The 26,418-nt window shown below is 48.9% G+C and overlaps 1 protein-coding gene across 6 annotated transcripts in view; it reads left to right on the forward strand.

Annotated features, from left to right (window-relative positions):
- Positions 1 to 26,418, forward strand: part of ST7 (suppression of tumorigenicity 7) — a 215,423-nt gene that overhangs the window by 186,632 nt on the left and 2,373 nt on the right. For 5 of the 6 annotated variants that reach the window (XM_038752200.1, XM_038752197.1, XM_038752196.1 and 2 more), the window contains 3 exons: positions 8,123 to 8,273; positions 17,203 to 17,295; positions 22,820 to 22,959. In XM_038752200.1, the coding sequence (XP_038608128.1) occupies positions 8,123 to 8,273; positions 17,203 to 17,295; positions 22,820 to 22,959 (384 nt within the window). The remainder of the gene's footprint in view (positions 1 to 8,122; positions 8,274 to 17,202; positions 17,296 to 22,819; positions 22,960 to 26,418) is intronic. The other variant, XM_038752198.1, reaches the window with a different exon arrangement.

The raw sequence follows: 26,418 nt of genomic DNA on the forward strand, positions 1-26,418 counted from the left end.
ACAAATATAAATGAATGAATGAATGAAGGGTTTGATCACCCCACCCTCTGATTTTCTGTCTCCTCTTCCTCTCGTAGAAAGCCAGTTCTCTCTCTGTCTTTCTCCCCAACACTTCCTCTCCTCCATCCTCTCTCACATCTCACACACGTTGCTGAAGGCCAGGTCCCTGCAAGCCCCCGGGTCAGTGGTGGACAGCTAAAGTGAGTCGTCTTTCATGGTCCCAGCTGTGGCCTGGAATGAGCAGGAAAAAACATTGCGTGCAGTTGCCAACCGGCTCCATTTTAGCCAGCCGAGTTCTAAGGGCAGTGAGGGACAGGGAAGGCCAGAGGGGAGGTTGGCAGGCAGTGTCCCTCACCAAACTGCAGATCAGGCAAGACAGATGGGGAAGAGGAAGGCTGCTGGCCCCTCACTTCCCTCCTGCCAGCCTTTAAGCTGTGCCCTGGATTCCTGCCCTGGGTTCCTGCGACTTGTATTCCCTACCTTCAACAGGAATGAACTGCAGGGCCATCAATTAATCAGTCAATCAATGGCATGGTACTTATTGAGCATTTCCTGTTTGCAGATCACTGTGCTAAGCACTTGGGAGAGTCCAGTAGAACAGAGTTGGTACCCTCAACACCACAGCATTTTGCACAAATCCATATTTTATTTTAATATCTGTCTTCCCTTCTAGACGGCAAGCTCATTGTGGGCAGGAAATATGTCTATCAACTCTGTTGCACTGTAATCTCTCAACCACTTAGTACAGTGTTCTTCACACAGTAAGCTCTCAATAAATAACATTGACTGATTTCTTTCACAAGCACTTCCCAAGGCCCTCTCTCCCCTCCTGACTGGGCTTAATTCTATTTTCAGCCCCCAGCGGGACTGTTGTACTGATAACGGAGATAACTGTATGCTCTCCCTGAGGATCTACTTGTCTGCTGTGTGACCTTGGGCAAGTCACTTAACTTCTCAGTTACCTCATCTGTAAAATAATAATGATGATATTTGTTAAGCACTTATTATGTGCCAAGCACCGTTTTGAGTGCTGGAGTTAACACACGGTAATCAGGTTGTCCCTCGTGGGGCTCACAGTCTTCATCCCCATTTTACAGATGAGGTAACTGAGGCATAGAGAAGTTAAGCGACTTGTCCAAAGTCACACAGCTGACTAGTGGCAGAGTCAGGATTAGAACCCATGACCTCTGACTTCCAAGCCCGTGCTCTACCTGTCCTCCCTCCTACTTAGAATGTCAGCCCTGTCTGCGACAGCAACAATGTCCAATCTGATTAACTTGTACCTACCCTAGCACTTATAACAGTGCTAGGCAGATAGTACACATTTAACAAGTCCATAATAATAATTATTATTATTATTTCTCCTGCTTCCTCTCCCTTCCATGATCCCAAAGCACTTGAATCTGTACGCTATAAGCTCTAGATATTCACCCCATCCTCAGGCCCACAGCACTTAAGTATATATCCGTAAACTTATTTTAATGCCTTCTAGGCTGTCTGTTCTTTGTGGTTAGGGACCATGTGCACCAATTCTGTTTTGTTGTACTCTTTCAAGCGCTCAATAAATACCATTGATTGGTATGAAGGAATGAGCTGATTGAGTGTTTTAAAGCCAGTGGTAGAGAGTTTCTGTTGGATGTGGAGGTGGATGGGCAAGCATTGGAGGTTCTTGAGTGGGGAAATATGAACTGAACCTTTCTATAGAAAAATGATCTGGGTAGCAGAATGAAGTAAGAACTAGAGCAGGGAGAGACAGGAGGCAGGAAGGTCAGCAAGGAGGCTGATGCAGTAGTCAAGGTGGGATAAGATAAGTGCTTGGACCAATGCAATAGCGGTTTGGATGGAGAGGAAAGGACAGATTTTAGTGATTTTTGTGATGGTACAGCTGGTAGGATTTGGTGGAAAATTGAATATGTGTTTGAAAATGACTCTGCGGTTGAGTTTGGAAAGAGGAGAGGATTAGTTTGAGGGAGGGGTGTGTGTGTGTATGTGCATGTGTGTGCACGCACGCATGTTTAGAGGTAATGAAATGCACCCCAGGGAAGGGAAATCATCTGGAGGTGGGACAGGCAAGAATTTGGGCAGGCATTGATGGAGGAGAAGGAAAGTAGGGGAGAGGGCAGCCTTTGAGCCAAGAAAGACACCGGTGAGAATGATGCCTGAGGCAGGGATTATTCTTCCTGCTGGAAAGAGGATGGATTCAAAAGAGATGGGAGGCCAATGGGAATTGGCCATTGAAGCTTGGTTGCAGTGATGGCTGTTGGAAGACTAAGTATCACTGGGGTGCCAGGGTGCAGGAGAGAGAGTGGGAAGGATCAGAGGGTATTCTGGAGCCCTGACAAGTTAGTGACAGGGAACGGCGCTGTTTTCAACATGCTTCATTTTAGTTGGCTGTGAGGTCACTGAGTGGAGGTACCCCAGAGAAATTTGAGTCTGGAGCAAGCAGGTTAGACCAAGGCTAGTGGGGAAGATGGGAGTTCTCCCTAGCAGGATGAAAATCCCTAGCAGGTGAGCTCTATGGGCGAGTAAGTATGGTTAATGCTTAACAAATACCATTACAAAAAAGTCTGGGCAGCAGAGAGGGAGAAGATTTGGGGACCAGTCAAGGAGAAGGAAAATTTGTGGCTTTGCTGGGGTCTGGTACTCTGATGATGTCTATTGGGGGCACTTGTTCTCAGTCATCACATCCCATAAATCTTCCCCCCTCGATTCTTCCTTGCCTTCATCAGTTCCCTGAAGAATAAAGTTCCAGTAGCATCTCCAGGTAATATAATAATAGTAATAATAATAATGATGGTACTTAAGCGCTTACTGTGTGCCAAGCACTGTTCTAAGCACTGGGTTAGATATACGGTAATCAGGTTGTCCCATGTGGGGCTCACGGTCTTAATCCCCATTTTACAGATAAGGAAACTGAGGCCCAGAGAAGTGAAGTGACATGCCCAAGGTCACACAGCAGACAAGTGGCAGAGCTGGGATTAGAACCCATGACCTTCTGATTCCTGGGCTCGTGCTCTACCCAATAGGCCATGCTGCTTCCCCTACTGTTTGCCCTAAACCGTTGGTGGGGCTGGATCCTGCACCCTTTCTGGGGATCAGGTCCCCTAATTTCATAAACAGTGACTGGTTAGATTCTAGGTCAGTCGGGGGTCCCGGGTCTCCCTCCTCCTGGCTTGTCCCGAGGATCAGGGGGATGATCCCGCCTCAGCCAATTGTCAGCTGTGTGACTTTGGGCAAGTCACTTAACTTCTCTGGGCCTCAGTTACCTCGTCTGTAAAATGGGGATGATGACTGTGAGCCCCACGTGGGACAACCTGATCACCTTATATCCTCCCCTATGCTTAGAACAGTGCTTTGCACATAGCGCTTAATAAATGCCATTATTATTATTATTATTATTATCTTGTGTGTACAGGCGGGCCATCTGGTCACCTCAATCTGGACCAGATCTGCTCCCTTTCCTAGACTCACGCCGGTCAATAAACAGAGAACTGGGGTCTAGTTCCAGATCCGCCACTGGACTGCTGGGAGACTATGTTTAAGTTCTCAGTTTTCTAATCTGTGAAATGGAGATGTTAATAATATCTGCTCAGGGTGGGCTACCGTGGACCTCCATAGGAATGCTGTCTTGAGGCCAGAGGCCCCTCAGGGCTCACTCAGAGCAGGAAACTTGTCCTCTGACTCCCAAGCCTGTGCTCTTGCCACTAGGCCTTGCTGCCTCTCTAATTAATGAATTTTTAGTACAGTGCTCTGAACAAAGTGCTCAATATATGCCACTGACTGATTAATTTGCAAGTCATCGTCTTTCTGAAGCAATGCTCTATCCCCATCTCTCCTCTGCTTGTATGTCCTACTGGCTCCCTGTGTCTCTCCACATCAAATGAAAACTCAAAATCTGCTTTAAAGCTCTCCACTGGACACCTCTTCCGTAACGTCTTCTCTCTTTACCTACTATTCTCCAGTTCGATGCCTTTGTGTCTTCCGAGCACTCCACTCCAGTCCATACTTCACTCTGCTGCCCAGATCATTTTTCTGCAAACCATTCAGTCCATATTTCCCCACTCCTTCAAAATCTCCTGTGGTTGCCCTTCCACCTTTGCATCAAACAGAAACTCCTTACTATTGGCATTTAACTAGTCAATCACTTTGCCCCCGCCTATGTGACCTCACTGATTTCTTACTACAACCAGTCCTGCTCATTTCATTCCCCTAATGCCAGCCTACTTAATCACTGTACCTCGATTTCATTTATCTTGCGTATATCCATCCTCTGGCCTAGTACTCTCTCCCCATTCATATCCTACAAGCCACTACTCTGCCCACTTTCAAAGCCTTATTAAAAATCATATCTCCTCCAAGAGGCCTTCCCCAACTAAGCCTTCATTTACCTGGCTCCCTTTTCCTTCTGCATCGCCTATGCACTTAGACTTGTACCCTTTAAGCACATTATATTTACCCCACCCTCAGCCCCACAGTATTTACATACATAACTGTAATTTATTTTAATGTTTTTCTCCTGTTCTAGACTGAAAGCTTCTTAAGGGCAGGGAATATGTTTACCAACTCTGTTGTATTGTACTCACACTAGGTGCCCCATGCAGTGCTCTGGACCCAGTGGGTGCTCAGTACAGTGCTTTGCACATAGTAAGCACTTAAAAAATGCCATCATTATTATTATTACTACAGTGAGCCTCTAGATTACAAAGCCCCCTTTGAGGCAGGTATTGGTTCAGCAATGATTATCCTGTACTTTCCCCAGTGCTTAGCCTAGTACTTCGCACATAGTATAAATGGTTCATCTCTCCTTATATGTCTTCCTCCTGGTAAGTGAGGTGTGAAATGCTGCCCCTCACCCTTGCATTTTACAGGCTACATGTGCTGAGCACCAGACTTGTTTTGATAGCTCAAGTCATTTGGGGAGAGTGCTTGGAATTGACGGGCATGTCCACACTGGGCTCAGGGGACTAAATATTCATTCATTCATTCAATTATATTTATTGAGCGCTTACTGTGTGCAGAGCACTGTACTAAGCGCTTGGGAAGTACAGGTTGGCAACATATAGAGACGGTCCCTACCCAACAGCGGGCTTACAGTCTAGAAGGGGGAGACAGACAACAAAAAAAAAACATATTAGCAAAATAAAATAAATAGAATAGTAAAAATATACAAGTAAAATAAATAGAGTAATAAATATGTACAAACATATGTACAGGTGCTGTGGGGAGGGGAAGAAGGTAAGGCAGGGGGATGGGGAGGGGGAGCAGGGGGAGAAGAAGGAGGGGGCTCAGTCTGGGAAGGCCTCCTGGAGGAGGTGAGCTCTCAATAGGGCTTTGAAGGGAGGAAGAGAGCTAGCTTGGTGGATGTGCAGAGGGGAGGGCATTCCAGGCCAGGGGGAAGATGTGGGCCGGGGGTCAACGGCGGGACAGGCGAGAATGAGGCACAGTGAGGAGGTTAGTGACAGAGGAGTGGAGGGTGCGGGCTGGGCTGTAGAAGGGAAGAAGGGAGGTGAGGTAGGAGGGGAGGAGGTGATGGACAGCCTTGAAGCCGAGGGTGAGGAGGTTTTGCCTGATGCATAGGTTGATTGGTAGCCACTGGAGATTTTTGAGGAGGGAAGTAACATGCCCAGACGTTTCTGCACAAAGATGATCCGGGCAGCAGCATGAAGTATAGATTGAAGTGGGGTGAGACAGGAGGATGGGAGATCAGAGAGAAGGCTGATGCAGTAATCCATTCGGGATAGGATGAGAGATTGAACCAGCAGGGTTGCAGTTTGGATGGAAAGGAAAGGGCGGATCATGGCGATGTTGTGGAGGTGACACCAGCAGGTTTTGGTGACGGATTGGATGTGAGGGGTGAACGAGAGAGCGGAGTCGAGGATGACACCAAGGTTGCGGGCTTGTGAGACAGGAAGGATGGTAGTGCTGTCAACAGTGATGGGAAAGTCAGGGAGAGGGCAGGGTTTGGGAGGGAAGATAAGGAGTTCAGTCTTGGACAGATTGAGTTTTAGATGGCAGGCAGACATCCAGATGGAGATGTCTTGAAGGCAGGAGGAGACATGAGCCTGAAGGGAGGGAGGGAGAGCAGGGGCAGAGATGTAGATTTGGGTGTCATCAGCGTAGAGATGATAGTTGAAGCCATGGGAGCGAATGAGTTCACCAAGGGATTGAGTGTAGATAGAGAACAGAAGGGGACCAAGAACTGACCCTTGAGGAACCACTACAGTAAGGGGATGGGAGGGGGAGGAGGAGCCCACAAAAGAGACTGAGAATGAACGGCTGGAGAGATGAGGAGAACCAGGAGAGGACAGAGTCTGTGAAGCCAAGGTTGGATAGCGTGTTGAGGAGAAGGGGGTGCTCCATAGTGTCGAAGGCAGCTGAGAGGTCGAGGAGGATTAAGATAGAGTAGGAGCTGTTGGCTTTGGCCAGCAGGAGTTCATTGGTGAATAAAAGGGGATGCCTAGTGCACACAGAATTGAAATGATTTGCAAATTAATCAATCAGTCGGTATTTATTGAGCACTTACTCTGTGCAGAGCACTGTACTAAAAATCCATTAATTAGAGAGGCATCATGGCCTAGTGGCAAGAACATGGGCTTGGGAGCAAGAGGATGTGGTTTCTAATTCCGGCTCTGGCACTGGTCTGCTGTGTGATCTTGGGCAAGTCACTTAACTTCTCTGTGCCTGTCACTTTATCTGTAAAATGGGGATTAAGACTGTGAGCCCCACGTGGGATGACCTGATTACCTTGTATACGTCCCAGGGCTTAGAACAGTGCTTAGCAACTACCATTATTAATAGTATTATCATTATTTTTCACTCAGTCGTGTTTAGTGAGCACTAACTGTGTGCAAAGCACTGTACTAAGCGCTTGGGAGAGTACTATACAGCAACAGACACATTCCCTGCTTACAGTGAGCTCACAGTCTAGAAGGGGAGACAGACATTAATATGAATATATAAATTACAGATATATACAAATGTGCTGTGGAAATGGGAGGGACACCGCTATTGGATCGTGTCCCCATTGATCCCAGGTGAGCAGGCCCCAAGCCATTTGACTCCAAGCAGACCCTGCCAATTTGTACTTCCCAAGCGCTTAGTACAGTGCTCTGCACATAGTAAGCGCTCAATAAATATGATTGATGATGATGCTGCCATTTTCAGAGCAGCAGCTCTGACCACCAGGGGATAGGCAGAGCCCAGGTGGGGTGTCACCACTTCCAGTCAGTCAAAGGCATTTGAGTGCCTACTATGTGCAATGCACTGTACTAAGCACTTGGGAGAGTACAATACAATCTCTCCACTTCCAGGTGGAGAAATTGAGACACGGCCTCTCTCTCTTTCTCTCTTTCTCTCCACTGTCCTGCTCTTCCCAGCCTGATCCTGTGGCCAAACCTCTGCTTCCCACCAGGTCAGGAAAGCAAACACCATCTAGGTCTGTGCTGAGAGGTCGGAGGTTTTGGTGTGGAAAAGCAATTAGTTGGTTAGTTATGATTTTTTTAAGCTCTTTCCATGTGATAAGCTTTGGGAGCAATGCAACAGCTGAGAAGGAATAGGATTGACATTTACAGAATCTTTGGAAAGTACAGTGTAGCCTAATGGAAAGAGCATCCGTCTGGGAGTCAGAAGACCTGAGTTCTAGTCTCAGCTCTGCCACTTGTCTGTTGTGTAACCTTGAACAAAGCACTTCACTCCTCTGTGTCTGTTACCTCATCTGTAAAATGGGGAGTATGAATGTGAATCCCATGTCAGACATGGACTCTGTCCAACCTAATGAGCTTATGCCTACCCTAGTGCTTAGTACAGTGTCTAGCATTTAGTAAGCATTTAACCTCTACCATTTAAAAAAAAAAGTCGAGTGTGGACAGAGCAAATCCAAAATTATTGTTTGCCAAATTCAAAAGAGAGAGATCATCATGGCCCCAGATGCCCACTGACCCCCCTTCAGGCTGTTAGTTCAATGCGAACCATCTGGCAGCATGCTAACTGTCTTCAAAGCTAGTCACGAGGGTGCAGATCTGATGTAAAATGCACGGATGGGGAAATGGACCTTTTCGTTCTGCATTGTTGAATTCCAAAGAGCTGGATATTAACCCATCTGTCTCCTGCCTTTGTATTGCAGTACCTCCTAGAGATGAAAAGCTTAATCCTTCCCCCAGAACACATTCTGAAGCGAGGAGACAGCGAAGCAATAGCGTACGCCTTCTTTCATCTTCAGCACTGGAAGAGAGTGGAGGGCGCTTTGAACCTTTTACATTGTACGTGGGAAGGCAGTAAGTGTTTTCTTTTTATTCCTTGGAAACAATTTACAAGCCGCAAAAGTGAAGACAACAGTCAAGGGGTGTCAGGCTGAGGGCAGACGTGAAGAGAAAAAATTTGCCTGTAAAGAGCCACTTTCATCCCCCCTTAAGCCCCTCCAGAGCGCCTTCATTAATTCAATCCTACTAGTACCTCCTAAGGTGTTGCAACAAATCTGTTACCACTAATGGTTTAAACTAAGTTTGTCGCATGGTTTGTTCTGCCATCAGCCTTGCACCCCAATTCCCTCCACACCCTTATCTCTGGGCTAAAATGCTTGTTCATTCGTTCGTTCATTCATTCAGTCGTATTTATTGAGCGCTCACTGTGCAGAGCACTGTACTAAGTGCTTGGGAAGTACAAGTTGGCAACATATAGAGACGGTCCCTACCCAACAACGGGCTCACAGTCTAGAGTTTGTCACACACCTCTGTTGGTCTTCCACCACTCCCCTTGGGCTCCCGAATCCCCCCACCAGTGCGTCTTCCTCAAAGACAACCACACTCCTGCAGTTCCCCAAGACCGTGCTCCGTCCCCAGGAAAGTCCGGTCCTGAGGAGAGTCCAGCCCAGTGACCTCTGGGGAGTGGGGTGACCCTCTCCTTGGGCATCTGGACCCCCTCATCAAGGGAGAGCGGCTGCGTATGAACTGTAATTTATGACTGGGACCCCAACCCGCGACATCCCTCCACATGACTCCCAGCCGCTTCTGGTCCTGGAACAAACAGCGACATAGTCTGGGAGTGAGGCTGGCTGGGCAGCCTCCATCGTTCTGCCCGCAAATTGTGTCCGGGCGCAAAGCCACAGCCTGCCAGGACTTGGCCACGGCGTCCTGGTTCTCAGTGGGTCCACTAGGACTGGAGGTCACCATTTCCAGAAAGCTAAAAGCCATTGCGGTCGTAGAACTTCTGTTATCCCACAGTCTTAGTTGAAAGGGTGCAGATTTCCACTGACATTTGAATATCCGTTAGGATGGGGCAGCACCAGTTTTTCCCCCAGTCCTGTCAGCTGAGCTGGCAGCAGATGAGCATTTCCTGTGGCATCTCTGCTGGCATCTGAGGTCAGCCCACTGGCCACGGGGCCTCGTTCAGCAGTGGCGCTCTCCAGCTGGTCCACTTGAAAGAGGTCAGCCCCTGGGACCTTACTTGCCGTGGAGCGCTGAGCCCCAATACCTCCCTTTGCCAGGCTGGTCCAGGGAATCGGGTTGGCCTGCACCGTGCCAGCGTCTAACCCCGGCCCTGTACGGAGCCCCCAGGGCATCTGTGGTCGGGGTAGTTGCCCACTGAGTGGACCCATCTCATTTACTGACAGTTGGATTGTGCAGAGTACCATTTCATGCTCTCAATTGAGGTAGAGTACCCAGTCCCAGCCTGAAACCTAGCTACCCAGATGGGTTTTTTAATCGCTTCACCTGGGCTTCTCCAGTAATGGTACTCCCAACTTAAACAGGAAGTGGGGATTTGGGGGTCTTAAAAATCTTTTCATGAGCCAGACTTACCACCCACAGCACCCACCTAATCATCATCATCATCATCAATCGTATTTATTGAGTGCTTACTGTGTGCAGAGCACTGTACTAAGCGCTTGGGAAGTGCAAGTTGGCAACATATAGAGACAGTCCCTACCCAACAGTGGGCTCACAGTCTAAAAGCAGTATTCGCAGTTCGATGATCCCATCCTTCTCTGCCCTAGGCCACCTCTTTGTCACCAACTGCTTTCGGGTCCAATTTTGAGCTTCCTTTCCCCACCTCTCCCCTATAAACCAAACACCCCTGAGCACTCCTAGAAGCCTTTCTCTCCCTCTGACTGCCACTATCAATTGGAGCCTGCAAGTTGTGTGCTGGCTCTGTCTCTCTTCTCTATGCAATATTAATAATAATTATGGGCTTTGTTAAGCACTTACCATGTGCCAAGCACTGTACTAAGTGCAGGGGTAGATGCAAGGTGATCAGTCCCTGTTCCATATGGGGTCACCCTCTAGGTAGGAGAGAGTAAGATGTAATCCCCGTTTTACAGATGAGGAAACTTAATCATAGAGAAGACTCCCCCTTCTAGACTGTGAGCCCGTTGTTGAGTAGGGACCGTCTCTATATGTTACCGACTTGTACTTCGCAAGCGCTTAGTATGGTGCTCTGCGCACAGTAAGCGCTCAATAAATACAATTGAATGAATGAATGAAGTGATTTGCCCAAAGTTGCACAGCAGGCAAAGTGGCGAAGCAGGGATTGGAATGCTGCTCGAGAAGCGGAGAATGGTGTGGTCGTGTCGTGTGACTCTGGGGCTTCCGAGGGACCCCTGAACCTATCTCTGGTCCCATAGATTGGATCCTGCCACCCAGATCCGTTGATGTCTGTCTTCTCCTCGGTTCTCTTGCTATTCTCTTCTTTCCTCCTTCTTTCTCAATTTCATGTCGTCCCTGAGCCCCTTCTAGTGCAGACGCCGACCTTGTCCCAGGAGCCCTCAGAGTTAAAGCAGCTGCCGATCCCCCGTTGCAGTGCTTGGGTAACGTCCGGGTAAGCATCCAGACCCAATGTGGCATGAGGGCTGAAAGTTCTGGGGCTTCCGAGGGACCCCTGAACCTATCTCTGGTCCCATAGATTGGATCCTGCCACCTAGATCCGTTGATGTCTGTCTTCTCCTCGGTTCTCTTGCTGTTCTCTTCTTTCCTCCTTCTTTCTCAATTTCATGGCATCCCCGAGTCCCTTCTAGTGCAGACGCCGACCTTGTCCTAGGAGCCCTCAGAGTTAAAGCAGCTGCCGATCCCCCGTTGCAGTGCTTGGGCAACGTCCGGGTAAGCATCCAGACCCAATGTGGCATGAGGGCTGAAAGTTCTGGGGCTTCCGAGGGATGCCTGAACCTATCTCTGGTCCCATAGATTGGATCCTGCCACCCAGATCCGTTGATGTCTGTCTTCTCCTCGGTTCTCTTGCTGTTCTCTTCTTTCCTCCTCCTTTCTCAATTTCATGTTGTCCCCGAGCCCCTTCTAGTGCAGACGCCGACCTTGTCCTAGGAGCCCTCAGAGTTAAAGCAGCTGCCGATCCCCCATTGCAGTGCTTGGGCAACGTCCGGGTAAGCATCCGGACCCAATGTGGCATGAGGGCTGAAAGTTCTGGGGCTTCCGAGGGACCCCTGAACCTATCTCTGGTCCCATAGATTGGATCCTGCCACCCAGATCCGTTGATGTCTGTCTTCTCCTCGGTTCTCTTGCTGTTCTCTTCTTTCCTCCTTCTTTCTCAATTTCATGTCGTCCCCGAGCCCCTTCTAGTGCAGGCGCCGACCTTGTCCTAGGAGCCCTCAGAGTTAAAGCAGCTGCCGATCCCCCGTTGCAGTGCTTGGGTAAGCATCCAGACCCAAAGTGGCATGAGGGCTGAAAGTTTTTCTTCCCCTCCGTGGCCCAACTGAAGGAGTCCGCAAAGCTTCACAAGCACCACTTGGTGGAGCATTTTGACATCTCTAGGCCCTGGCCGGGGAAATTTCCTTTTCCCACTGAAGTCGGGACCCCTGGCCTTTACAGAGATAAAGGCAGTTGCCTTCCTAGGAAGACCGATACTCTTGGGGACACATTTACCCACCGGGTTGGTTCCCGCTGCAAGCGAAGGGGTGCTCTACTTAGAAAGCACCAGCCCCACGGGTCCTGAGGGGCTTCCATTCAGAAGGAGGTCCCTAGCCCCAGCCAATGCTGAGCAAACGGCTCTCGAGGCTGGAGGAAATGTTGACACACCACAAATGGTTCCATGCCACAGCGTTTAATCTGCGCCTACGCTTCCCCCCGCAATTACACAATCCGCCGTTCCTCAGAGTGTGGAGGGGGGAAAAATGCTTTATTTACAGAGAATTTTACGCTCTGTTTTTACAACTTAACTTGCTTTATGAAGCAGCTGCCACCTTATCTGAGTTATACTCTTTTTAAACAACCCGGATCTGGTTACCCTCACACACACCAGCCCCAGTTGGGTGGGAGCTGGAATAAAAAGTTTGTACGTTGGCGGGAAGGCTCATTTGGAGCAAGTTTAGTTGAAATCCGCCTCATGCCCGCATGGGAACCTATTTGAGCCTGTTTCCAAATGGGCCACCCCGTGGAACCCCCGGTTGTTTCCACTGATCGCAGAGGAAGTACTGCTGTCCAGGCTAGATTTCACTTGGGTTGATTTAAGGAGGTTCTATGTAGTGCTAAGAGGGAGGAAACCCCATCAGTCGCTCAGTCAGTTGTAGTATTATCGAGTTTGTACTGGGTGGGTAGGGGTGCTCAGAAGGGTACAGTTAAAACAAAAGAGAAGAAACAAGGCCTAGTGGTTAGAGCATGGCACTGGAAGTCATAAGGACCCGGGTTCTAATTCCGACTTTGCCACTTGTCTGCTGTATGACCTTGGGCAAGTCACTTAACTTCTCTGTGCTCCTCTTGTCTCATCTGTTAAGGGGAAATTAAGACTGTGAGCTCCGTGTGGGTTAAGGACTGTGTCCAGTTTGATTAGCTTATATCTACCCCAGTACTTAGTACAGTGCCTGGCCCGTAGTAAGCACTTAACAAATACCATTAAAAAAAGTACTCATCCCTACTTTCAAGGTGCTTTTAGTTTGCTGGAGTTTAAAGATGTATGCTCTGGTGTTGGCATCTCCTCAGGCCAAGAAGTTGACGTGAGGTGAGGTATTTAGTCTTTTTGTACTCTGCTTTTCCTTTGGCTGTGATGGGGATTTTAATCACTCTCTTCTCAAGGACAGGTTGAGGATTCACCAAGTAACTTGTGAGACTTGGAGGGTTTCTTCAAGGGAGGAGAAGCCGGTTGAATATGAGGAGTGTCAGTGGTTTGGAGAGAGGTATTCCCCCACGGAAACCATGGGGAATGGCCCGTTGAGACCCTGAATGAAATTCTTACTCCACTTTTATCCTCTTCTGGCTCCAAAAGCAAGCACCAGTCAGTGCTGAATGAGAACCTAAGAAGACCTTAGGCCCACGTCATCCCCCTGGCCTGGAATGCCCTCCCTCTGCCCATCCGCCAAGCTAGCTCTCTTCCTCCCTTCAAAGCCCTACTGAGAGCTCACCTCCTCCAGGAGGCCTTCCCAGACTGAGCCCCCTCCTTCCTCTTCCCCTCCTCCCCCTCCCCATCCCCCCCGCCTTACCTCCTTCCCCTCCCCACAGCACCTGTATATATGTATATTTGTTTGTAGGTATTTATTACTCTATTTTATTTGTACATATTCTATTTATTTTATTTTGTTAATATGTTTTGTTCTCTGTCTCCCCCTTCTAGACTGTGAGCCCACTGTTGGGTAGGGACCGTCCCTATATGTTGCCAACTTGTACTTCCCAAGCGCTTAGTACAGTGCTGTGCACACAGTAAGCGCTCAGTAAATACGACTGAATGAATGAATGAATGAAGACCTGCTTGATCTGGAGGAGATGAGATCCGACTGGCTTCAGTTCTAAATTAAGGGCGAGACTTATCCATCCATTTAAAAGTCAAAGTCCGGGACTGGGATAAAAGTTCTAGCCTGGTGGTGGTCGTGTGCTCAGCCCCAGCCTAATGCCTCTACATAAGGCTTCCTTTTTTTCCCCTTAACAGTTACCTCTTCATTTCCCCTTCCATGTTGATGGAGTTGTCTCCTTGGCATAAACACCTCCCTAGTGACGGTGAAGTGTGCCACCTCTAAAGCATGCCATCTCCGGCTCGGTCTTGGGGTAACCTCCAATGAGTCATTAAACCGGCTTTATCACCCTAGTCTGGAATCTGGGTAGTTCAGCCTTTCTGAACAGGAACACTGAGACAAGATCCCAGAGTCAGTCAGTTGTATTTATTGAGTGATTACTGTGTGCAGAGCATTGTACTAAGCACTTGGGAGAGTACAATATTACAATAATAAAGATGGCATTTGTTAAGCACTCACTATGTGCCGAACACTGTTCTAAATGCTGGGTAATCAGGTTGTCCCATGTGGGGCTCACAGGCTTAATCCCCATTTTACAGGTGAGGTCACTGAAGCCCAGAGAAGTGAATGACTTGCCCAAAGTCACACAGCTGACAAGTGGCAGGGCTGGGATTAGAACCCACAACCTCTGACTCCCAAGCCTGTGCCCTTTCCACTAAGCCATGCTGCTTCCCCTGACAATAAGCAGACATATTCCCTGCCCAAAATGAGCTTACCGTGAGGTCTTTCTTAGTTGGGCACAGAACAGAGGCTGGGGAGTAGTACCCTCTTGATGCCTAGGTACCATAGTTTTTACCAATAAGGGACCATAACATAATTCTTATTGGTAGAAAGTTACTTTTTTAAATTTCCCCAGGCCTCGCAATGCCAGCACAACCCGAAATGCAATTGAAGTTAAATCTGCATTCCCCAGTTTCGCACATCGAAGTTCTCTGAAAACAGATCTTGTGTTGGCAAAGGTCACGGTCTCGGTTATGATGTGATGTGCCTGACTACAAAACTGATCGGCAGGGGTGACCTTTTTCCCAGATACAGCATATCCAGGATTATTTACACACATCCTCCACCCTTCCCCGCCCTCCCCAAATTGGCCTGGCCCAGAACTCACTCAGCCACAACTGTGGCGTTTGGAGTCTTTTGGGAAGGAGGGCGATCCATTGTAGAAAGGTTACATGCCTTTCCAATGAAAGAGGTTCAGAAATTCAGAGTTAGGGCTAAATGTTTCAGCAGAACTTTGGATCCAGCCACCTTGGACTCTTCAGAACCAATCTCACCCATTGTTAACCCTCAGCGCAATGGGGGTGGGTGACGGAAAGAATTCCAGGCAGAAAAGGGTTTTTTTTTTTTCTTTTTGGCTCTTGTTTAGCATAGCCAAAAGTCTTAACATTATTTTATGGGCTTAATGCATATGACAACTGACAAGAGAGATCATCAGGGCACTAGAAGAGCACTTAGAATCATGAGGGAAAAAAATATTTTTAATGCACAGTTGTATATAATAAATGTCTCCACCCGTCCCCCAAACAGATTAGAACAAGAAAAAGGCTAACAAGATGCACAATTCCAATTTCTGTGCCAAGAAGAAAAGTTTGGCTTGTTTCACCGAAAAGACACCAGCAAACTGCTGGCTTTCTGTGGTTTAACCCACTCAGGACCCTACACTCACATATTTAATTTTGAAATTGAGAGAAATGAATTGCTCCCTGCAGTACAAGCCCGGCTTCATGAGGGGATGAAATCTTACATGTAAATGTGTCCCGACCTTGAAAACAGAAGGTTTCGATCAGGCACACACGAACAGATTCTTAATTACAGCAGCAGCGCTGTCAGAACTCACACACAGAAACCCGTTTAAGACAAAGCCTCCTCTCTTAGATCCTTCACGGTTTTTCCATTGCTCTTGAGCGGTATAAGCACCTTCCCATCGTGGGAAACTCTATTAAAACCATTATTCCATATTTTAATTTTAATTTAAATCCACTGCTTCCAGATGATATATATGTATACCTTGTAAAAGTGACTTTGCAAGAATTTTTCAAGAGATTCCTCCCTCCTGGAGAGGTTTTAGTCCCTTTCAGTTGACTTAACGTTTTAGCAAATTGTTCAAAGAGGTCTGTCTTTTATGCTTTCCAGCCGGGCAGAAGTGGAGCTTTGCTGGTGTGAAATAAAAAGAGGGTGTGTGTGTGTTTGTGTGTGTGCACGCGTGTCTTGCATCTAAGAAGAACCGCGGGCTGGAGTGTTTTTAATATTTTAATCTCTGTTTAAGAGGTTTCTGTTTCTAGAGGAAAATTGATAACATTTTTACCTCAGCAAGCTGCCAGGAGACTGGCTTTCTTCTAATCCTGAGTTTAGAGTGATTTATATTCTCTGTGGCAAGGTACGGTAACCTCAGTGTGATACCACTGTGGTGAGGATTGACTGCATTCCAAATGCTGGAATCACATACATAATGTTTTTATTTTTAAATAATATTCAGACACCAGAATAAATACCATATGTTGACCGAGGCTGGTTACAATGAAACCTTGTCATCCTATGTGGAGGAGAACATTCTGGGGTCCCCTTATTACTGTTTGGAATAAGTATGCGGAAGATAAATATGTCCACTGACAGCATTTTGAGGCGGGTTGGGTAATTATGCTGCTTAGGATGGCCCGCAATTGCTTTAAATGGCGTATTTGAAAATAGAAACGATTGAAGATGTCCGTGACCATCCCTTCTCTGTGTCCCAAAAGAGAGATCCAGGAGAACCTCGATTTGGTATCGAGAATGTCTCTCCCGGCTGTGTCGGAGTCTGCATTTTCTATCTACGGGGTACGGTATTTATAGGACAGATGTGGAGGGGAAAAATGACCTCAAGGAGCACTGTTCATAGGAACAGTGAGACTAACATGTTGATGACATTGGAACAGTGAGAGTAACATATGCGATAATGGAAAAGGATAGATTGATTGGAAAGCTGTAATTCAGTCAAGAATCTGAATGTTATCGTAAGGCACAAGAGCATAATTCAGGTGGTCTGACATCACCGGAATACAGATAATCAATCTCTCTCCAGATCTATTATTTTTTACATGCTATGGGAGCTTTAAAAGTTATATAAACTTGGGGGAAATTTTTGAGGGCGAGAAGGGAGAAAATCATACTTCTGGGTCAATATTTCTTGAGTCCATACAGCCAGGAGTCTGGTCCACTTTGAGAAAATGCACTGAAATCATTTTTGTGTTTTAGGAGGGCCCAAGCCCATTCGAGATGACTTGGGTCAAGAAACAGCCCAGGAAGCTCAGAGTTCAGCTTTCAGAGAGCGGCTTGATGGGCCCCCGTTTTCATCCCTAACATTTCCCTCCCTCTGCCCTCCCTGTCCTCCCTAAGTGGTGCATCCTCGGGGCCCACGGTGAGCTGGTGCTTCCTAAGACCCAGAGCCAGCGTGATGACCATCCATCCGACCCGTCTCACGCCCCTTTGTCGGTGTCTCTTTTCAGCTTTCAGGATGATTCCCTACCCGTTGGAGAAAGGGCACCTGTTTTACCCCTACCCGATCTGCACGGAAACGGCGGACAGAGAGCTGCTTCCATGTAAGTCTTCCCACTCTTCCGCGTGCTTTCCCAGGCCGCCAATTGTCATTGGCATCTCTCTTCCTTGAGGACGGTTTTCTGAGGATCAGGGAGCGGTCAGTTAGTGGTCCCTTGCCTGGGCAAGCATTTCATCACTGGTGTCGCCACACCTTCTGGTGCTGTTTCTGGAGGCGGTTCGGATCTCTCCAACCCGACCCTGAAAAGTTAGGTTAGCTGGCTTGGCTCGGTCAAAGGATGCTGTTGCTAATTTGGTCTTGTAGAAGGCAAGAAAGTCCAGAGTCTACAGGCAGTGGTGGTGCTAGGACACACCCCATAATGGTCAGACTCCTAGCTGATGATGGTCTTGGGTCCAAGGCCAACGTAAACTGACCCACAAGGCTGGTTCTCTTTGGGGGCTCAGATCTGAACTCCACAGATGGGTGGAGGGGAGCAGAGACTTGCCAGACCCTCTCCCTGATCAATCAACCATTCAGTCAATGGTGGGCACTGATTACTTACTCTGTGCACAGCGCTTGGGAGAGGACAGTACAATAGAGGTGGCCCCTGACCTTTCCCCAAGTGCAAACTGGACTCTTGCCCCCTTAGAGGACCATATCCCTCGGTTTTGAGTCAGACTAGTAGCCAAGTTGGCTGGGCAAACTCCCAGCAGTTGGGCAGAGCTTCCTGGGAGGAAGGAAGCTTCAAATGATTGGTAGCATTCTTATGTGACATCACCCGGGGGCGGAGGAGGGGGGACCGCTAGGGTCAGACAAGAGATGTACCTATTCCCTTCCTCCCCACCCTCTAGAAATGGCCAAAAAGAGCAGCTTGCCATCAATGGGTCACCGGAAAAATGACCAGCTGCCCTTGGGAAGGGTTCAGTTGGTGCCTGGAATATTTCCTCTTGCTGTAGAGTGGCAAGAAAATTGACCGACATCTCTTGGAGACCCCCAATGGGCTTGGTGTCCCCAGTCTGGGAGAGGGGCCCTAGGCAGGCCACACCTACCCAAAGGAAACACCAGGGCGGTCCCTCCGGCAGCCAACATGCCTTCCCCATTGGGTCAAGGCGGGAGGCGAAAGTTGAGTGAATAGGCAGCGGCCCGATGCAGAAGTGCCACACCCCTCCTGAAAAGGGGTCAAGGGCGGGTGAGATGGTTCGGGAGGCCATCCCACCAGCCCAAGGGATTCCCACGTGCATCAAACTGATTCACAGACTGATTTCACTAACACTCACACAGCACTTCTCGTGGGCGCAGCAAGGGCAGAAACGAACGAAAGACAGACCCTGCCCTGTAGCACCTTCCAAGCAAACTGTGCGATGACCCAGACCACATGTGGAAAATATTAGTTGTGAGTATAGTGTATTACAACATTGTTTTGACAAACTGGGCTAACTAGTTATTATCCAATCGATTTGGGTAAGCTGTGTACAAGTCACAATTTAAAAGACTCCGTATGTGGTTCTGGGTCAGAACGTTTTTTTTTTTTTTTTGCTCTCTCCGATATCAGGCTTAGGACTTTTGGCTAAGCTGTCTCTCCCCCACCCCTTTATAATCACCCTAATTATAACAACATCTCGTAAATATAACCCACAAAATGCTTTATACTGTGGAACATTGCTCTGTGTGGGGAGAGCGTAAATTTTCCGACGTAGACGCCGTAGGGCCAGCTGCAAATCACCACGTAGCGTGTCTTAGGTGCAAAATGAGTTGCCGTCATCAGATCGAGGTAGCCAGGGTCTCATTACCCGTGGCTTTGCTAAGCCCCAGCCTGATGTGAAATCTAGGGAGACTGCAACTACGCAGTCCAAACTGCTTGATTTTTCTCTCGAACAACGCCATCTGACTCCAGGTTCCCTGCTGCCTTATGGAGCCATTTTAATGGTCCCATCTCCTGATCCCAGTGCCTTCGGATAGTTTGGCGCTAAATCCAGTGGTCCCAGACGGTGCCTGGCACATAGTAAATGCTTACCCAATACCATAATTATTATAAGGTTGGTGAGGAGAGCTGCCATCTGGGAAATGGGACTAAAAATAAAATGGGAAGATGGTGAAGTGGTAATAGTAATTCTTTGAATTTGCACATGGCTTTGCAGCGATCTCATTTCTCCACACCTTATCCCATTGAAATAGAGGGGACCAGGTGTGGTTAGCCCCATTTCACAGATTAGCTAACCGAGGCCTAGAGAGGTGACGTGATTTGCCCCAGGTCGCCTGGCATATTTCTGCACCAAAAGCCACCTCCACTGTTCTCTCACTCTCAGCAATGTCACCTTTAACCTGTAGGATCAGTCTACTAGACCTCGTGAAAAAGTGCAAAAATGGTCTGCAAAGAGGATTTCTGGGGTGGTAATTGTATTTCCCTGTAAATGCTCCTGCTGACTGTTGGGGAAAGTATCAGTATTTCCCTGTGAATGCTCATACTGACTGTTGGGGAAAGTATCAGTGGGGATTTTTCTTTTGATATGAGAACTGGCTTTTTTTGAGTTGCCTTGGATCTCCTTCCTAATAAAACGTCATTATCGCAAGTCCCCAGTCCGCTCACCAGGACGGGGAGCACTGAGCCAGTCCGCAGCGACCAGCCCCTTAGTCCTCTGACCTCACCTTTCTGTCTGCCCCTGCCTCCAGGGGTAACTGGGCTATTCTTAGTGGGCACGAGTTTAGGGAGATGGGAAGGGGAAGAAGGGGAGGTAATCTGGACCTGTTGCTCCAAAGCAAGGCATCTGGAAGTGGGAGGCATGGTTGGGCCACTGCCCCAGGCCCCAAAAGCACATAGTGGACATTAAGGGTTGAAGGTCAGGGTAAGAGCTTCCACTCGTGGGTTGACTTCCTTAAAACCACCAAAGTTGGAATAAACGACCTTCTCACTTGGACTGGGGGGGAGGCTGAGTTTAGAATCAATCAATCAGTCATATTTATGAATGTCTACTGTGTGCAGAGCACTGTACTAAGCACTTGGGAGAGTACAACAGTGTTGGTAGACACTCCCTCTGCCCACAGAGAACTTACAGTCTAGAGGTAGCACCCCATATGCAGTGGAACTGTGTTGTTCCACCTTTCCTGACCTCTCCCAGGCAGTCACTGGATGTGTCTCTCCCAGCCACACACCACCCCATCACACTGATGGTCACCTCTGGCCCTGGACAACTCTATTCCCTCAGCTGGAAGGGCTTCCAGGACCAGTTGAAGTTGCAAGTACACATTGAGGGGAAGAAGGGGCACTGGTCCTGGGCAGTGGCAGCTGGGATAGGACCAGAGATCATCATCATCATCAATCGTATTTATTGAGCGCTTACTGTGTGCAGAGCACTGTACTAAGTGCTTGGGAAGTAGAAGCTGGCAACATATAGAGACAGTCCCTACCCAACAGCGGGCTCACAATCTAGAAGGGGGAGACAGACAACAAAACAAAACATATTAACAAAATGAAATAAATAGAATAGTAAATATGTACAAGTAAAATAGAGTAATAAATATGTACAAACATATGTACAGGTGCTGTGGAGAGGGGAAGGAGGTGGGGCGGGGGGATGGGGAGGGGGAGAGGAAGGAGGGGGCTTAATCTGGGAAGGCCTCCTGGAGGAGGTGAGCTCTCAGTAGGGCTTTGAAGGGAGGAAGAGAGCTAGCTTGGTGGATGTGCGGAGGGAGGGCATTCCAGGCCAGGGGGAGGATGTGGACCGGGGGTCGACGGCAGGACAGGTGAGAATGAGGCCCAGTGAGGAGGTTAGCAGCAGAGGAGTGGAGGGTGCGGGCTGGGCTGTAGAAGGAGAGAAGGGAGGTGAAGTAGGAGGGGGCGAGGTGATGGACAGCCTTGAAGCCGAAGCCAAAGCCGAGATCTTGAAGCCGAGATCGAAGTTCTCCTTCTGCCTCCTCTGCCCACCTTTCTCCCTGGCCTCCAGAGGTGTTTTGAGGTGAGGATTGAGTTAGAGTTAGGGTCGGGTGAAGGCTTTCCTTCAGAAACCCTCTCTAAGTGGACCCTACCTGGGTACATGCATATTTTGTCCTGCAGACCGGCTACCGAAACGCTTCCGTTCCCACCTAAGCCAGGCTGGAGGTTCTAGTCACCTCTTCCATAGACACTTCTCCACCCTCTGTTTGTTCCAGTGGTTCCTTTGGGATGATGCCTGGTGCCTTTTCAGTGTGGTCCTTGCCCCCTGGCAGCCTGGCACTGCCGGTCCTGGGCCTGAGGTGGGCAGGACCCAAAGGAGAGCAGCTCTAAATCCTCATTCTCCCCCCTCCACACACACACACACACACACACACACACACACACACACACACATCCACACCCACACAACGCCCCCCCCCCGCCCCCCCGCGCTCCACAAGCTTTTGTATTTGAAGACACCACCACTGACAGAAATTTGCTTGTGCATGTGTGTCTGTTAATGTCAGTGCTGGACCCACGCTCCCAGCCACATTGTGCGCACAAAGAGGCCATACTTTGGGCCATTGCCGTGTTTGGGATTTGTGGAGCTAGGTGCTGCTTTTCCTGAAAGGTAGTAGGGTGACAGTAGGGCAGGCATTACAATGATTTAGAGGATCAAGGGATCAACAAAGACAGAAAGAGGAAAGAGGAGAATTCACTGAGTACTTGGTTACCCAATGCCCCTTGCTCTTTGCTAGTTCCAATCAATCAGTGGTATTTTTTGAGTGCTTACTGTGTGCAGAGCACTGTACTAAGCACTTGGGATGGTACATTATAACAGAGTTGGTAGATGGGTTGCCTGTCCCGTCGTCGACCCCGGCCCACGTCCTACCTCTGGCCTGGAATGCCCTCCCTCCACACATCTGCCAAACTAGCTCTCTTTCTCCCTTCAAAGCCCTACTGAGAACTCACCTCCTCTGGGAGGCCTTCCCAGACTGAGCCCCCCTTTTTCCTCTCCTCCTTCTCCTCCCCTCCCCATCGCCATCCCCATAGCACTTGTATATATTTGTACATATTTATTACTCTATTTTATTTGTACATATTTATTATGCTATTTATTTTATTAATGATGTGTCTATAGCTATAATTCTATTTATTCTGATGGTATTGACACCCGTCCACTTGTTTTGTTTTGTCTGCCTCCCCCTTCTAGATGGTGAGCCTGTTGTTGGGTAGGGACTGTCTCTATATGTTGCCAATTTGTACTCCCCAAGCACTTAGTACAGTGCTCTGCACACTGTAAGCGCTCAATAAATGCAATTGAATGAATAAATGAATGGGTTCCCTGCCTACAAGGAGCTTGCAGTCCAGAGCCCCAGGGCCCCAGGGCAACTGCCCATGTCATGTGGCTGTGTTAGTGACACATGCCTGGACAAGGGTGCAAACTGGCAGGAAGTGGGAGGTGGGGCTGTGGGGGCCAGGGAAACCCACCGGGATGGAAGGGGCTTAGCCTGAAGGGCTCGGATCAGAGGACACCGACGGGCCAGTTCCCCCAGCAAGGCCGAAGCTCTTCTCGCTTCATGGTGGGGAAAGGGGCTCATCGGGCCCAGGCCGGGAACACTCCCTCCTGCAGATGCTTCTTCCTGCCCACTAATCTCCCCCTCTAACTCCCCCACAGCTTTCCACGATGTTTCCGTCTACCCGAAGAAGGAGCTTCCTTTCTTCATCCTCTTCACCGCCGGGCTGTGTTCGTTCACGGCCATGCTGGCGCTGCTGACGCATCAGTTCCCCGAGCTCATGGGCGTCTTCGCAAAAGCCGTGAGTATGCTCTCTCCCTCTCTCTTTCTCTCTCTCTCTTTCATCCAGGGGATAGTGTGGGAGGCCTTGGTTTTCAGTCTGTGGGACGGGCAGCCCCATCTTCAGGCCGAGACCACTGCCACCCTCCAGGGCAAGGTCCGGGGCTCTGATTTGTCAGAGGAAAACGAAGAAGGGACCGGCCAGTTGTTGGCTGGTCAGGGTAGAGGAAGCCAAGCCACAGCCAAGGTTACTCTGTTCCCACTCCCGATGGCTCAGGCTAATAGGATTCCAGAAAGGCCACAGGTTGCCCTGCCCCTGGGCAGGAGCGTTGACAGGCGAGAGATCTGAGGCAGAACCAGCCCAGAGAATGTGCACGTGGCTCCTTGTAGCTTTCAATTTGAGCCTTTTGAAGCTGCCTGGTTAGGGAGAAAGAAAGGGGCAGCAGGAACATGTTCAGGCAGATGATGTCTCACCCACATCATTTTTAAACATCAGGGGGCGGATCTTCATTCTGAAATGAAGCTTTACCCTCATGCTTGGTGGCTCAGACTTAGGAAGGTTTTTGAAAGCAAGCTCTAAAACTTCTCTTTTTGGAATCCCTGAGAGAGACATCCAAATTTTAAACACACTCCATCTGGGGTGAAGGTGTCCACACAGGCTTCATCCATTCATTCATTCAGTGGTATCACTGAGATCTTGTTGCAGGCAAAGCACTGTACTGGACAGTTGGGAAAGTATAATGGAAGCAAAAGACCCAGTCCCTGCCCTCGAGAAGCTTACAGTCTAATGGGGGAGGCAGGCAGGCCCAAGCGCATACGTTCAGTGGGGGCAGATGGAAAAACCTCAGAAGGAAAAGTGAAAAAATACTTGTTTCTTCACAGGCAGACTTAGATGGGGGACGGGTTTGAGGCCTGTGGAAAGGGAAAGAGGAAAGAAGAGTAACAACTGTCTGACAATTCAGGGGTTCTCTCTCTGGGGCCTGAACCTATGCCATAGATGTGTGCATTTTAGCTCTACCCCACGTCTCAAGGGGAATAACCCGCCTGTCCAGGATTAAGGGCTTGGGTTTGCAGGGTGGGGGGGACCTCCAGTACTTAAACTGGAACTCTTTGGTCAGTGCTCCCTCTCCCACCCAGCTCCTCAGAATTGACACTTACAAGCACAAAGAGTGGCAGCAAGGTTGACATGATTAGGGGTGTCACAGACTTAGAATGCTCTGGAAAGAAAATCCTACTGTTGGCTTGTATTTGAAATCTTAAAAAAAATCCGCTTTTCCCCAAGCCCCTGTTCAGCAGGGAGTCTAGCGGCCAAAATTTAAATGAGGCAGGGGGAGGATGCTGGGGCTGCGATTTGACCAAATGGTGACTTTTGGGCTCCCACTATCCTTCAGCCAGGGGAATGGAGATGCTTCTCTGAGCTTTGGGGGTGAATTTTGTCATACCCCAGAGGGTGGACTATCCCTACTCAACAAATGTCCAGGGGATGGGCATTTAAAGCCCACTGGGGGCGAAGTGGTAGCCTTGCCCACGGGGAACCTTCTCACTCTGGATCGTGGAGCCAGTCTGGGGCTCCAGCCTAGGGTTTGTGTTTTCTCTGACCTGGCTCTGGATTGAGAGAAAACTGCCCAAACAGCCGGGGTCCCGTCTGACATGAAGATTGAAAATGCTGTATTGATCTCCCTGTGTTATTCCCCCAAAATATACTGGCTCCTTGTAAAGTGCCCCAGAATCAGGACCCCAACTTGGAAGCTTTCATGCATGCTGGTAGTGGGGCCTGGGAAGTTTCCTGAGACCTTCCACTCCCCAGGCCCAGCTGGGGCCACCCACCGGGCCTGGTTTGAGTGTAAATCTGCCACCCTGCTGAAGGCCACAGCCTTCCTTTCTCTCTCCCATTCCCAGTGAAGGGGCCCAGCTGCAGATACCTCCCTGGGCCACCCCTCCAGAGGTGTGGATGCCCCCTCTCCACCCCGGGTGCCCCAACAGATCCGTCTCCAGCAACCCGCGTCCTCGCTTGTGCCCCGGCCAGAGCACAATCAGTACACCCTGCAGGCCTCACCCTGGCTGCAGCCCCTTCCCTTTCTCTTTTGGAGGGCTCCTGGAGGAGGCTGAGTAGATCAGAAGGTGAACTTAATGCCAGAATTAGTCGGGCCTGTGGCATTTTTTTCCCTTCTTTGACTCACACCTGGGCATTCGACCATCATGTCGTGCTGGCCTCTGAATGCTCTGAAGAACAGGGGGCCCTGCAGTACCCCCGGAGGAAGATCAGAGTCACCTTCCCTTTCACTGCATAGCCCAGAGAGAAAGAACTTCGCCCAAATCCAAGACTATGTAGATGTACGCCGAACCAGCTTGCTTCATTCTCCATCCTAACCCTAGATATAATAATAATAATAATAATAGTGATGGCATTTGTTAAGCACTTACTATGTGCAAAGCACTGGGGAGGATACAAGGTTATCAGGTTGTCCCATGTGGGGCTCACAGTCTTAATCTGCATTTCACAGATGAGGTAACTGAGGCACAGAGAAGTTAAGTGACTTGCCCAAAGTCACACAGCTGACAATTGGTGGAGCCGGGATGTGAAACTGTGACCTCTGACTCTCAAGCCCGTGATCTATCCACTGAGCCACTCTGCTTCTCTACTATGATATCTCCCCCATCATTCATCAGTCAGCCAGTCATATTTATCGAGCACTTACTGTGTGCAGAGCACTGCACTAAGTGCTTGGGAGAGTACAATATTGAATAAGGATTGTCTCTGTTGCCAAATTGTACCCTCCAAGCGCAGTGTTCTGCACACAGTAAGTGCTCAATAAATACGATTGAATGAATATAATGGAGTTGGTAGACATGGTCCCTGCCCACAAAGAACTTACAGTCTAGAGAATTCATCACTAGTAGCCCCTGATAATGCCCCTCTCTCACTCCAAGTCTGAATTTCAGCCACTCTTAGTATTTCTATGCTCCAGGTATTTCATTTTCCCAAATCCTGGCTCCTACAAGTTTTATCTGGGTTGTTCCTTTCCCTGCTCTTGCCCCCCACCTCCACTGTAGGCATTCAATTTGTCTGCCCGTTTCCCCCACCGTAAGACTATAAGCATCTCAAGGGCCTTTTTTTCCACTGTATGTTCCCAAGCACCAGTGTAGTGGTTTGCTCCCAGCAAGTGCTCAACAAATGCGATTGAATGAATGAACCTTCCAGGCTGAAGACACCTTGCAGCCATTTCTAGCTTGTGAAAGAAGTTCATTTTCTCAGTCCTTGAAAGAAGCTGTGGACTGTCTGTGAAACTGGGTTTTTACTTGATCAAGAGAAATGTTCTCTTCCCTTCCATGTTAGAAAATGGCCACCGTGTTCCCAGGTTTATGTACAACTCTGAGCTGGGGCTCCAGCAGTAGAGAAAACTGGAAGCCAGTGACAATGAAGGGTTTTACTGGGAAAATGCCCTTCTGGGAAGTAGGACTGACACTTCCTCAAGTGTTT

The sequence above is a fragment of the Tachyglossus aculeatus genome, chromosome 10 (assembly GCF_015852505.1).
Source record: "Tachyglossus aculeatus isolate mTacAcu1 chromosome 10, mTacAcu1.pri, whole genome shotgun sequence".
NCBI classification, from domain to species: Eukaryota; Metazoa; Chordata; class Mammalia; order Monotremata; family Tachyglossidae; genus Tachyglossus; species Tachyglossus aculeatus.